General features: G+C 38.6%; 1 protein-coding gene across 1 annotated transcript in view; it reads right to left on the bottom strand.

Annotated features, from left to right (window-relative positions):
* ZPLD1 (zona pellucida like domain containing 1) overlaps positions 1–14,739 on the bottom strand; it is a 317,360-nt gene that overhangs the window by 27,442 nt on the left and 275,179 nt on the right. Inside the window, exon 7 of the mRNA XM_070508686.1 lies at positions 12,272–12,385. Coding sequence (XP_070364787.1) covers positions 12,272–12,385 — 114 coding nt within the window. The remainder of the gene's footprint in view (positions 1–12,271; positions 12,386–14,739) is intronic.

Raw genomic sequence — 14,739 nt, 5'->3', positions numbered from 1 at the left:
ACGAATTCACTATGGCATTCACTTTTCCAACATAGAAAATAATAAATACCACTTACATCTGGGAGAATATCTCTATTAGCCTTCAGCAACATTAACTGTTTTAACGCAACCATCACTTTTAAATAATGCTCTTTACTAAAATAAGACAGTTCGTGTTAACAATATATAGTGACTGCTTACCAACTTCAAAATGCACCTTAAATCTATTGATTTTTCCCCATCTTCATGCTATACCTCAGCCAGCCTCATGCCGACCAGCTGGTTAAGAACGGCTTCCCGGAGAAGATGGCATTGAGCTGAGTTTTCAGGTATCAGTAGGAGTTGGCTACATAAAGGAGTGGAAATTTTGTAACACAGAGGGGACAGCATGAATAACGACACAAGCGTGAAACATGCTCAGGCTTGTTGGGAGCTGGACAGTTCCATTTTCATTAGAATTTAAAAAGTAAAGAAGGAAATGGCAGGGAATGAGGCCATACATAAGATACCACGGGAGACCTTCACGTACAAAATGGTCTCTTTAAGGTAACAAAACGTCCTCCTGAATGTCAAATCAAATTCTCAACTACCAGAGAGTTCACTAAGAACTCTCTTTATGCCTAGTGGATGGAGAATGAGCGTCATTGCAGTACTTGGCATCTCCTAAATGTATCAAAGTGAGGCCATATTAAGTATATTACAAAAGAGAGGTACCCTTCTCCTTAATTTACATCAACTAAAGACTTTAGCTTCTTCACCTTTGTTTAGAGGAATTAATTGATGCTTACAATAGCTTAACAAATGGCAATGATTACTTTGTCCAGAGGTAGAGCTCTCTCTTCTGTTTTCTGCTTTATAACTGAAGACTTGAACCCTTGCAACGGAACTGCATTTGCTACAAGCTGATGCCACTTGGAGATACAAAAACAAAATAAAAGCCTTTTGCAGTGTAAGAAAAGAGATCTGTTCAAATCCATCCTAACCCAGTTTTCTAAAGACTTTTCACTGTTCCTTCCCAGGAACACATTTTTTCTTGGTTGTAGGTACTAAAGACATCTATTCAGCACAACTTTTCCATTTGTGAGGCTTTGAGGGGAAAAAAAATGATACTTCAAGTTTCCAAAGGGCAATTTCTGCCAAAAGTAGAGAAATTTTTTTCAGAGTTACTGAATAACAGTTGCTCTCAATAGCTAAAATTTTTTAGCCTTTTTATGGTCCAATCCTAGCCTGAATTATGACATCCCTTTGGACAATACTCGAGTATTAAATAATTCAATGAGCACAAGCTAACGACCAAAAGTCAAGGAATAAATACCTTTAGATGTTTGATTTTTAGTGTTTTGTGTTTAAAGATTGTAAGTATGTTTAAAATGACAAGCCTTCTGACAGAGTTTATGTGCAGGTATGTTACCAAAATGACAATTTTTCCCCTGATATTTTAAACAAGCTAAGCTTTTCACAGAAATTTTTTAAAATATAGTATTCAATGGAATTCAGGTAAAAATAAAGAAATGTTCTGCATGCCTCTTATTTATCAATCAGGTAATGAGTTTGTCTCAGATTTTCTAAAATTATGCAAAATTTAAATATCCCGTCACACTTTCAACCATCTATCTTACCATGTATAAAAATGTGTCCTGATTTTGTGTTCACAGAATATGCTTACCATATAAATGAGAGTAAAGAGAGGATGGATCCAATTCTAAATATATGAATAAAAATATCACTCTACTTCTTTATCTTCAATAAAGTTCCATTCCTAGAACACCTAATTACAATTTTCCCTTTAGACACAATTCCTGACAACATATTTGCAGCATTTCATTCACACATCTAACATGTATATCTAACTTTATTATTCTTTTCAACAATTCCATGCTCAACTGGCTTAAATCCAATGGTATCCAAATGACACTAAAGATTCCCAGCTTTTGATACACTGAATGATTTTCATCTCATTTCAAAACTAAGTTTGAGACCTACATTTCCTTTCACTAGCACCAGAATATTTATTTTAACATTTTCTAATTATTACCTAGAATAATAAGGGCATGGATCAATGCAATTATTCAAATAATTTGCACATATGCATTCTGCAATACAAATACACATGGCAACACCCCAAAATTGGGCCGTCAGCTACTCAGGACTACAGTGCAGTGGCTCAAAACGTTCCTTTGCCATTGATCTGAAAAAGTAAAAATCTGTAGGAAAGGCAATTCGGGGGAGGAGGAGGTCAAGTGTATAATGTAAAAAAAGATGGGGTGCACAAAAACTGAGCACACACAATTAGCGTCATTTTTATATAAGCTAGAGGCTATTGGTCCTATTTATTTTCAAGATCTAAACTACATGCCACTTCTTATCAGCAAAGTATTCCAATAAAGCACTTATTGTATACATATTATGTGTCTGTCTCTGTGCTAGACTCTGAAGATAAAGAGATTAACAAGAGTCCTTTACTTCAAGGAACTCATTGTTGAGTAGAGGACACAGCAACCTTACAGCCTGAGGATGATAGGACAGAGGTTTGTGTGCAATGTTGTATACAACTATGTCTTGCTAGGGCAAAGGTGTTTGGAAGGACTGTTGGGAAGAAATGAAACCATTTCAGCTGGTCACATTTTATAAGAAACGGATGAGATAATGCCCTGAAGAGAGGGGTCGTATCAATTGATGCTCAGGTTTCTATCTTTAGTGACTGAGTGGATTACTCCCTGAGATAAGAAATACAGGGGAAAAAAAGATGATGGAGGCCAGCCCCGTGGTCGAGTGGTTAAAGTTCCCATGCTCCGCTTCGGCGGCCCAGGGTTTTGCTGGTTCACATCCTGGGCATAGACATGGCACCATTCGTCAGGCCACGCTGAGGCGTCATCCCACATGCTACAGCTAGAAGGGCCCACAACTAAAATATACAACTATGTACTGGGAGGATTTGAGGAGAAAAAGCAGGAAAAAAAAAAGATGATAAGCTCAGTTTTTGTGAGGCTGAGGTTCATATGGCACATTCAAGCAGAAATGTACGGCAGGTGGCTGAAAATATGAGTAATATTTGGAGGATAGAAAACAGTGAGAAATATAAATTTGAGAATCACCAAATACTCAGCATATCGCTTATAAATAATAATAGATGAAACACCCATGAGAGCATTCAGGTAAGGAAAGAAATCAACTGAGTACAGAAAAATAATACTTAAGTTGTCCCATAATGAGACTTTCCTTCGTTTCCCCAATGGAATATAGTCATTGCCTTGTGCTCTATCCCGCGTCACTCTGTGAGTCTACTCTATGGTTTACATTATTTCTGGGAGTGGATATTTGCTTTCCCACTAGATTAGGAACTCACTGAAAGCTCTGGGTTTTCTCAGAGTGCCTAGCAAATACTTAGCAAATGTTTATTAAAATATGCATGATTCAATTCTTTCACAAACAGCATGCATGGTTTCTAATATTTTAGTATCAAGTTCCAAGATTCAGGCAAAAAAAAAAAATGTGCCCAATTGACATGGGCTCATCTTGGTTGTCCATCCAGAACTCCTATTTCCCATCTGTACTCTGCCAGCTCTGAGATGATTCCTGTTCTCAGAGTGTTAGACAAACATCAAAATCCTTAATGTCAGATATTTTCTGACTTCCAGTTGAGAAAATTCAGCCCATTAAATAATATGAAAGCAATGAATTTTTTTATTTGTTTAAGTATTTAACCTTTTTAAATGCATCAGTCTTAGAGAATAATTATTTGGCCTCATTATTAATAATAATTTTTTTAAAAAATCATTTCCCCTCAATACTGATAGATTTGCTTATCCCTATTTAATAGCAAGCAAGTGCAAGACAGTCAGCTAGGGTTGGCATAAACACTGCAGTTATATAAGGACACAAAGCCAGCCGGACATCCTGAGTACTACACTCTGACGGACAATTCTCACACTTGACAGTGCATATGTATTACCAGGGAATCTTATTAAAATGCCTCTTCTGATTCCATAGATCTGGGGTGGGGCTTGATTTGTGCATTTCTTACAAGCTCCCAGGTGATGTCAATGCTGCAAGTCTCTTAACCAATTGAACTTCTTGGTCACAACTATACTTTTGACTGGGCAGGAGGTAACCCTTTGGTGGATTCCGATTTTATGGACGAGAGATAGACAGTGACAAGAACCATGAAGGAGGGGGGTGTGTGTCTGACTCCCTTCCTTGTCTGGGGAACTAACATGTTTTGAATCTCAAGGAAGGAGGGCTCATGAAAAGCTCTATGAGCCTGAGCCTAAATAAGTTAACTTTAGTGCTCAGGTGGCGATGTGTGAAACAGAATTGGGAACAGGATCAGTCTTCTCCTATCCCTACCTCTACCCCATTCCACAAACCACAGCAGTTTAATGACTGGAGCAATTCAGTCCACCTCAAATGAAACTACGCCCTGGGCACTCTCTGAAACATCTGGAGGAGACGTGGGTGGGGGTGGGTGAGTCTGCTGTGAGCAGTTGGAAGCTCTGTGCAGTTCACATGCAGGATTCCTGCGAATATGATTGCACTCGTACCCATGGACCAGTTTATACACACTTAAAAGTAGCATTGGTTTAAAACTGATAGTATGAACCAAAACCTATTCAACATACCAGGAGGAGGCTTCTCTGTACGCTGAAGAGTGCACTGCTTCGTTCGTTGTGCCACAGAAATCTCACCTGGAAATAACTTCCCTCCTGGACTCCAACAGATATTCCAAAACTGATTATAACAGCTTACCAGATTATAAGAGTAATGTCTACATTATTTCCATTTCTATCATTGTAAAATGAGAGTATTAATATTTGGCACTACATAACCCTAAAATTGCTTAGAGAACAGATGCTATATTCGTTGCTTTAACTCATTTTTTAAAGTTACTTTTCCTCTTAACAAGTTTTTATACACTATTGAGGTTTTGGTGCTAAAAGAGCAGGAAGTCCTAAAGGGATATCGATATTTCATCTACACAAAATACCAGCAGCTGATGAAGAATTTAAAGTGGATTAGGAATTCAAATTTCCTCTCTGTATGGAACAGATTTCTTGCCGCCTTAGTTTTTCACATCTGTTTCTCGTTAGTAAATCCAAGCTGTTGTTTCCAGCACTGTAGGAAATTCATAGGCAGTCTGAAGCGAAGTTTGCAGACTTATGTTCACACTTGCTTCTCCACCTTCCTCGGAAGCAAAAGAGTTTGGTCATCTTTATCGGGCAGAAAAATGCATACGGGTTTTTCTTATATAAGCAGAGGAAGAGAAAAATTCATGCAATAAAAAACTTCACTTTTAAAATAAAGAAGGGTATGGACTCTGAATTAGTCAGTCAGTGGACTTGCTGACTAATTGCTCTTCTCTCCACTGCACTTTATCACCTTAGATTAATCAGGATGTGATCAGCAGTCACTGACTGGATCAGTTCTTCTGGCTTATCTGGTCTAGCAATCGCAGTCACTGGTGCAGAGCAGAAAGCAGACATCCTCTTGACAACTTGGAGACCGAAACACACTGCCACACAGGAAGGCAGGAGAATTGGCCCTTCTTATCTACACAGAGGGCCAGAACATAGTCCCTGGGGTAATCATTCCATTATCCACTCTTACTTTGTGTTTGGGCACAGAACAATACAATGGTTAGGCAAAACCTAACACAGATTAGATGGTTCATTTTGCTTGATCCATCCATCAGTTCTATTGATTAAATGGGTGGTTCGCTATTTTATTTCCTGTGCTAGATGGGCGTTCATTGAAATATTAACAAATATTACTGGAAAAATATTTCCTCAGTCAGGTAGATCCTGGAAAGGCTAAACAAATTCCTCTACATGAGATTTTTCAGGTTCTTTAATGTGGAAATTTCCATTGTGATCCTCCACTTGTGCATCAGTTTTTTCTTTCAGTTTTCTTGAGATGCAGTTGACATACAGCAATGTGTAAGTTTAAGGTCTATAGCAGAACGACTTGACATACGCATACTACAAAATGATTACCACAATACGTTTAGTTAATAGCCATCATCTCATATAGACACAAAGAAAAAAGAAACAAATATTTTTGTCCTTGTGATGAGAGCTTTTAGGATTTACTCCTTAAGCAACTTTCAAATACACTGTATAGTATCGTTAACTACAGTCACCATGCTGTACAATCCATCCCATGACCTATTTACCTTATAACTAGAAGCTTGTACCTTCTTTTGACTCCCAACATCTAATCCCCCGCTCCCCGCTCCCTGCCTTTGATAATCACAAATCTGGTATCTTTTTCTATGAGTTTGCTTGTTTGTTCTTTTTAGGTTCCACATATAAGTGAGATCATACTGCATTTGTCCTTTTCTGTCTGACTTATTTCAGTTAGCATAATGTCCTTAAAGTCCATCCATGTTGTTGCAAATGGCAAGATTTCCTTCTTTTTTATAGATGAATAATATCCCATTGCATATATATATATACATATATCATCTTTTCTTTGTCTGTTCATCTGTTGATGGACACAGTTGTTTTCACGTCTTGGCTGTGGTAAATAATGCTGCAGTAACATGGGAGCAGAGATATCTCTTTGACGTAGTGATTTTGCTCCCTTTAGATAAAGGTCCAGAAGTGGAATTCATGGATCAGATGGTAATTCTATTTTTAATTTTTTGAAGAACCTGTGTACTGTTTCCCATAGTGGCTGCACCAATTTAAATCCCACCAACGGTGCACAAGGGTTCCCTTTTCTCCACATCCTCACCAGCATTTGTTATCACTTGTCTTTTTGATAACAGCCATTCTAACAGGTGTGTGGTGATATCTGGTGATATCTCACAGTTTTGTTTGCGTTTCCCTGATGATTAACAATGTTGAGCACCTATTCATGTACCTGTTGACTGTTTTAATATCTTCTTTGGAAATATGTCTATTCAGGTCTTTTGCCCATTTTTAATTGGATTATTTGTTTTTTATATACATTTTTTTTTTTGAGGAAGATTATCCCTGAGATAACTACTGCCAGTCCTCCTATTTTTGCTGAGGAAGACTGGCCCTGAGCTAACATCCATGCCCACCTTCCTCTACTTTATATGTGGGACACCGACCACAGCATAACGTGCCAAGAGGTGCCATGTCTGCACCCGGGATCTGAACTGGCAAACCCTGGGCCGCCGAGAATCGGAATGTGTGAACTTAACAGCTGCGCCACTGGGCCAACCCCTATACAGCATTTTTTAAACATAGTATTCAAAGTTCACTTTAAGGCATCATGATTTGACAGAAAGATTTCTAGCTTTATATCTCTGTCAACTGCTACCTTTGCAACATTGAATTATAATCCTCAATTTCCGCATTGTACAACGTGGATTGAAAAAAGTCTGTAGGTTTTTCGTAAGGAATGAAAGAGAATCATGTAATGTGCCTGGCACTCAATACATGGGACCTATTGTTTCCTTCCTTATTAGTGTTGTTTTAGACAGATTACAAAATGACGAATTATGTGACTGACCTACGTTCAATTTCCCATGACTGGTTAGTTCACCATAAGACAATGTCAGGCCACAAAATTTCTTGTGCCATGAGCCTAATCTCACCTTGGTTGTGCCTTTATCATTAAAGACTTCTTTAGAAGCTCGAAAGTTTAGCCTAACCCTTATACACTACCATCTTTCCGAAAGGTGCTCTAGTTCCAGAAGGATTCCATCAATCACAGAGGTCAAATGCTCTTATCTGTATGCTGTACTCTGGCCAAATAATTCTTTGGTGCTCTAAAAGTCAACATGGTTTGAGTTTTATTCTGCGAGGAGAACAACTATAATTTCAGCAGGGCGATGAGTCTGTTCCTTGTTATTGGCTTGGCTATCCAAGAGTTAACTACCTTTAAAATTAACTAGTACCCCTTTAAATTTCAAATGAATTAGACCATGGCAGTTCCCTTGGCCCAAGGATAAATGCCACGGAAATTAAAGAAAATAGTTCTAATGTCAGGAAACAGCAAAGGTCAGATAGGGTGAGATGATTACTCTCATCATTATTAACATTACTTTGCATTTAGATAGCCCCTCTCCTTTGCCAGACTCATTCTCATTCCATCCCATTGCTTACTAGCTGAGCAGCTTGAGGAGCTCCTGATGCCCTCAAGGGTGATCCTGCTGTGGAAGAGACGCAGCAGGGCAGGAGGGGAGTGGGCAATTAACCTTTAGGCCGTATTTGCTCACTCTAGTCCTCTTTTGCAAACAACCTGCGAAAAGGTGCTTACTTGAAAACAATACCCGTATAAACTCAAAGCCTCTCCTGGGACTTCTGATTTATCTGGATTTAAGAATTTGGGTTTTTTATTTAACATAGATTTAGAATTGCAATGATGTGTGTGTGTGTGTGTGTGTGTGTACATTTGGAAAGTTTGGATATTTGTTGTCAGATAGTAGTACAAGTGTTAACGTGTAAGGACTGAGGCAAATTAAGAATAAGAGCTTAATTCTCCGTGTTGAAAGTAAGGTAAAAGGCTTCTCTTTCCTCCCTTTTCTTAGAGCATTTACATCAGAAACCTTGTAATTGTAAGTAGTCTCTCCTCTCCTTTTGAAAACTAGATAGGCCTTTTGTCAGCTTTATGACCCAGGAATGTCTTGTCAGGAGGGGGAGCCATCTCTTGAAATGTAAATATCGAGGTAGACAGCTCCCCATCTCACAGTTTCTGTGGGAGGGTAGGAACCTAACTTTGGTGGGAGGCTTGCTCCAAATTACAAAAGTACCTTCTTTCATAGAGATGTGAGTTTATTTTTCCTCTGGATAAGCCAATGTGCTAACACAGATGGTCACCACGATTACCAGGTAAATTTAGGCTGAACTATATGTGACAAATGGTGCTGTCAAGTCCTCTTAATTGAGGACCACTTATTGTTTATTTTGAAAACATATATGTAATAGGTTGTATCTGCTTGGCTGTATAAAATGGTGAGATTTCTTTCTGTCTTTGCAATCTCTTACTGAATTGCCTGTGATGAGCATCATATTCTGGTTTAAACACTTATTCAATAATAAAAGTGTTTTCATCTCTGCTATCTTTGTGGAAAGGATTTCTGGAATGGGAGAAGATTTCGTTTTTATTTCCCCAACACCTGACTATGCCTTTAATTGGAATAATGGACTCAAGATACCAATAGAATACCTACGTCAGTTATTCTTAACCATAAATGTGTATTAGCCTCATCTGCAGAGTTTAAAATACAGATTCCCAGCCTCACAGTCAGAGATTCTGGCACTATGTATCTGGAGGGAAGCAGTGGAGTCCACACTTTTAACATCCCAGGTGATTTTGATACAGGTGGTCAGTGGGCGCCATTGTAAATGGATGTTTTGACATAAATTTTTTAATTTACCATATGAAAAGTGTTTCCTTTTTCTGTTCTAGTCACTTCCTGCTCATTTATAAGTTTTCTTTACGTTTACAAGTGTGTAACTATGGCATCAGCCGGGTCCTCTCTGCTGAGCCATCTTCTTACTTTTCGGCCTTCTTTTCCACACATAACAGGGTAAGGCTTCACTGTCCTTCCCAGGCCTCTGGCCCCTCACTCTCCTAGGGGCCACTGCCTCCCACGTCGCTGAGGAGATGAACACAATAGGCATCTCTCAACTTCTCTGCCTGTGTCTTTTATCTCCTTCTCTCCTAAATCAAAGAAACGGCTACGGCTTTTCCAGATCAATCCCTTCACTTATACCTTTGATCTTTTCCATATTTTCTTTCTAATTTCTGAATACTTTCCCTTTAATCATGTATGCTCAGGTCTCTAGTCCTGTAATCTAAAAAATCCTCTTTCCTCATTTAAATTACTGGCTCTGGTTACTCCTCTCTTTCCTTCACCACCAAAGTTTCCTAAATAATTGTCTATTTTCATACCTTTCATTTTCTACCCCCATTCACTGCTCACTCACTGCCCAGGGATTCAGCTCTCACATGGCTGTCTTTGGTTTCAACCACTCTCCTCAGACCCATATTTCCTACTACTGGATAGAGGCTGCCACCAAAAGTTCTAAAAGCTCCCCAAACCCATTATCTCCAAATCCAAACTTCCTTTCTGAAACAGGCAACTGTCCTGTATCTTTAGCATCACTTAACAGAATCAACATCCAGCTATCCAAGTTCAAAACACCCTCTAGTCTTCCCTTTCTTTCACTTCCCAAACTGGACCAGTCCTCAAGTTCTGCTGAGTTCACCACAAAATATCTCCTAATAGCTGGGTCCTCTGCTGCTCCCACGGCCACTGCCTTCAGGATATTTCTCTCGGCTTCCAGTCTCTTCAAACGTGATTCTATCTTTTATACTTTTCCCACTGTCTGCTGTCTAAAACAAAATGTGACCACACCAAACCCTTAAAAAGGTGTGTTTAAAAAACCTCAATGGGGGACTGGCCTGATGGCATAGCAGTTAAGTTCAGTGTGCTCCGCTTTCATGGCCCAGGTTTATGGGTTGGGATCCTGGGTGCAGACCTACACTGCTTGTCAGCCATGCTGAGATGGCAATCCACATACAAAACAGAGGAAGATTGGCACAGGTGTTAGCTCAGGGCTAATCTTCCTCAAGCAAAAAAAAGAAAAAAATGAAGATTAGCAACAGATGTTAGCTCAGGGTGAATCTTTCTCAACAAAAAAGAAAACAAAAACTCAATAGCTCTTCATTGCCTGCAAAATAAAGACAAATGTTTTCATTACACAAACAACGCACAAAGTATTCTTGCCAAAACATTTGAAGCTGAGTTTCCTCAAACCTCTAGCTCTAGTTACTTTACAGGATATACAGGAAAGAGGAGCATGTTAAATGACACGTCAGAGTTGCAGCCAAGCAGATCCAGAGTGTCAGAATTCTACAAAACAAATGACCAAATTACTTAAAGAGATAAATAGCATTTTAGAAAAGCAAGAAACAGAGAGGAACTGTTATAAATTAAAATAGACGTAAGACATGTATCAACAAACACACCACGTGAGTGCGTTAGAGCAACTTGGTTGTACTAGATGACATGAAGGAATTATTGCTACGTTCATTAGATGTATGCATGAAGTGCAATGATTTATTTAAGTTCTTTTCCATTAGATACACACAATGAAAGATGAGTAATGGATTTATTTTTAAATATTCCAGAGTTGGGGGCGGTAAGAAGGAGAGAGGGATGAAACAAAATTTGTAAAAGTTAATAACCGACAAAGGTGGATGAGCAATATGAGTGCTCTTTTTCCTAATCTCTACTTTTGTATAAGTTTGGAGTTTTCCATAATAAAAATGGCAAAATGTACCCCACAAACCATCATTTGCGGGATTCGAAACCATTAAGAACCCTCCCTTCGCATACTTTTCCAGACTTCCCTGTAGACCCATCCCATCCTGACCTCCACGTTTTGCTTCATCAGCCGCTCACTGGCCCTAGGTCTGGGCTCAGGAGGACATTCCCACACATTCTGATCTTAATTCTGGAGCAAACCAGATTACCTCTCTTCAGATAATTTGGCAATCTCACATCAACTGCATAACTACCTCCTGATTGCTCTAAGTAGATGGGCTGCTGCCATCACATATATACATATATAGGAGTCCTGGCAGGTTTGGAGAATGTCAAACAGGCCAAAATGCATTTCAGTGTGCATGGCAGACTTGGAAAAGCAGCTTCAGATTGTCCAACCTTTATTCTGTAAATGTTGAACTGTGCTCTCTCACTTTACCTGAATAAAACGGCAAATATTTAAATGAAACATTGAATTACTTCTCACAGAGTGCAGATTTTAGGAACCTGTGGGACTGTCCACTAATATGGTCAAAATCTCATATCTATCACCATATTGATGGGTTGCTGTGAAACGCATTCTGAAGCTGGCCCGTGTACTTTAGTGGTGACCAACATTTCACTGAGATAGTATTTTTTGAGTATTGCATAATATTTCACAATCATTTTCTTAAGTGTTATTCCTAAATAAATCTATTAGCATATAAGGGCAGTTTTGAACATTCAAATTAACGTATAGAGAAAAAAGGCATCAATTAGGCAAATTTTGAATGAAATTAGCCTCTCAATTTTATCACCCACTAGCCAATACTTTTCACATCTGTGAGCAGCCATTATAATAATATTAACTATGATGAACACTTTGTATGTTAATGTAGGTATAAATTATAACTCCAGAAAAATGTCTTTTGTCATTTGCCATTTGTTAATATCTACTTAATATAGAGGGATATCCCCCCTATTTTCCATAGTATTTAAATAATTTATTATTCAAACATAATCACTCTTCCCAGATACAATTAGAGAAAAGATTAGGTTCAGACTTACCAGGAAATCTACTGTGGAGGTTGGCATCACAGTTGTAGCCATTGAACTGAGCAGACCCCGGGAGCACTCTCATTGTTAGAAGCAACAGCAAGCATATTTGTTCCATTGCAAAACCTAGAAAACAGCGTCTCATCATGTGGGCATCACCAGCCTTCACTCTTCCTGCTGGGGAGACTGAGGCTGATCTCATTCACTGTCAGATAGGCAGGCACTCTACATTCATGCAGTCAAGGTCATTAAAGGTCTAAGGATTATCAGCAATAATGATCAGCAATGAGGCAGAGATTTTGGTCACAATATTTCAAAATTATTTTCATTCTTTGGCTTCAGTTTGCTAAGAGTTACAAAGCCAGGCTTTTGTAGTGGAAGAGCTAAGGTATAAATCGTAAAATTTGCAAAAGCAAAATTCTTTATTATAAATAGGAAGAACTCCAACTAAGTACTTGGCAGATTAGAAGAGCATAGCTAGGCAGACTGATGAATTTGGAGACAACTCTATACTTGAAAATACCCATATACATGAAGTCAAAGGAATTTAACACTCAATACATGATTCTCAGAGAATGCTCAATACTCTTAATGACCAAATAATGTCAGCAAAGAGTTCCCCTCAACAAAGGAACTCCAGATCAATGCTACTTCTCAGTTCAATGGTTTGTATATCATTTGCTCAAGAAACACAGAGATAAAGCAAAAGGGAGAACAGAAAAACACTATGCATGGAACAGACGTGCTGGATCCTCCAAGGACTGCCCATTGGTGGATAATAAGGGATGATACAGACATATGAAAACCTTGAGTTCCTACCAGAAAGTAATGGAAGGTGATTTTTTTAAGTTGTCAGTGTGGATTGAACAAATAAATATAAATTGACCTTGATACTTAAACACCAGTCAGTCTAGTGCTTAATTCTTTTTGCCAAATGCCTTTTATCTGCCTAATAAAGTTAAAACATCTTCCAGAAGTATCCAACTTATTCTCAGAGCATAGTTTGTGCACTGAAAAAAAAATCTTTTGGGTTGGTGGTTTTGGTCTATACCTAAAAAGCGAAAATAAAATAAAACTGTAGATGGTTTGCTCAAATAATTTAGTGCAATTTTAAAAGCTTGGGGTTTGGGGGAAAATGGTATTTCAGCTGTCCTAAAAGATCTACTCTTAGACGATTAATCAAGTCTTTAGCAAAAGGAAGGAAATACATCTTGCTTTTGAATCATCATTTTAGTATAACAAGTTCATGGTGAACAAAGTCACTTTGGTGAGGATGTGGGAAAGGAAGGTAAGAGTTTACTCTCAAAAATAGACTGAAAAAATATTAATTCAACAGGACCTTCCTTCCTTCGGCATTATAACATACTCCTTAGGCACAAACCTAATGACTTTTGGGAAAACAGCCACATGTCTGGTTAGTTCTGATCCCCTAGGACACTCCATTAACAAAAGGCTCACACACGGCTGACTCAGACTCCGGGCTCTCTTGGCCACACCTATGCCTTCCTTGTCTGGCTCCTCAAGACACTTCAAATAGATTAAGATAGCCCTGCTTCTCTGGAGTCTTGGAAGACTACTAGGAAAAGGAGCAGCTTGTTTCTGAGTGGCACATCCCACCACATACACACACACCTGTTCTCTGCCCTGAGATTCCCTCCTCATGATGGGTCCCATTAATTCCCAGAAAGCATTGGAGACTCTAGACCCACACTGTTGTCTTCCAATCTAGGGACGTCTCCCACCTCTAGGGATTCACAGAGTCAAGAATTTTCATTGGTGAGTTATTTTTATAATTCTGAAATGCTCTCTAGCTTTTATATTCTCTCACAGGAGACAATGCTTATTGAGTGCACACTGTGCACAAAGAAGGCACGGTATGCCAGATCGTTTACCTCATTCATATTCCTTATAATAATTAGATAATATTGGAATTATTACTTCATGTTTAGAGAAAGGCAAATAAGGCTCAGGAAGTTCAAGTAACATGGAAAATAAGCGGAGGAACTCAAGGAGGTCAAGCGGAGGAATTCAAGTCCACTTCTCTCTGGTAATAAAGTTTGCTGCATGAACTACCTAAATATCTGTTATTAAATAAACTCACTGGTTTTTTTGCTGCCATTTATCATTAGCTGTTTTCTTTGGCTTTTTAAATTATGTACTCTTTAGTAGGTCTTCTCATCTGAAAATGGATAAACAGATTCTTATGTAGTGAATACAATTTGCTTAGCGGGTGTATTTTATCATATGGGCATTATGAGGGAGAAGACTATTTTTAAAAAGAGGAGAAGAGCTTTTCATTGTGAAAACAGTGAGAATTATCACTACAGGCTAAACTGGACAGGTCTGTGTTTACCAAAAACGGATGAGAAACTCAACCTGTTTGAAATAACGTAATGACAGCGGCAGTAAAGTCTTAGCTTTAAAACATTAGATCCGATCTGAGGTTGTCCAAAAGAGGCACGGTTCTCTCCTTCACACTT

The sequence above is a fragment of the Equus asinus genome, chromosome 5 (assembly GCF_041296235.1).
Source record: "Equus asinus isolate D_3611 breed Donkey chromosome 5, EquAss-T2T_v2, whole genome shotgun sequence".
NCBI lineage: Eukaryota > Metazoa > Chordata > Mammalia > Perissodactyla > Equidae > Equus > Equus asinus.
The sequence above is the reverse complement of the archived record's forward strand: the minus strand, read 5'-3'. Positions and strand labels throughout refer to the sequence as shown.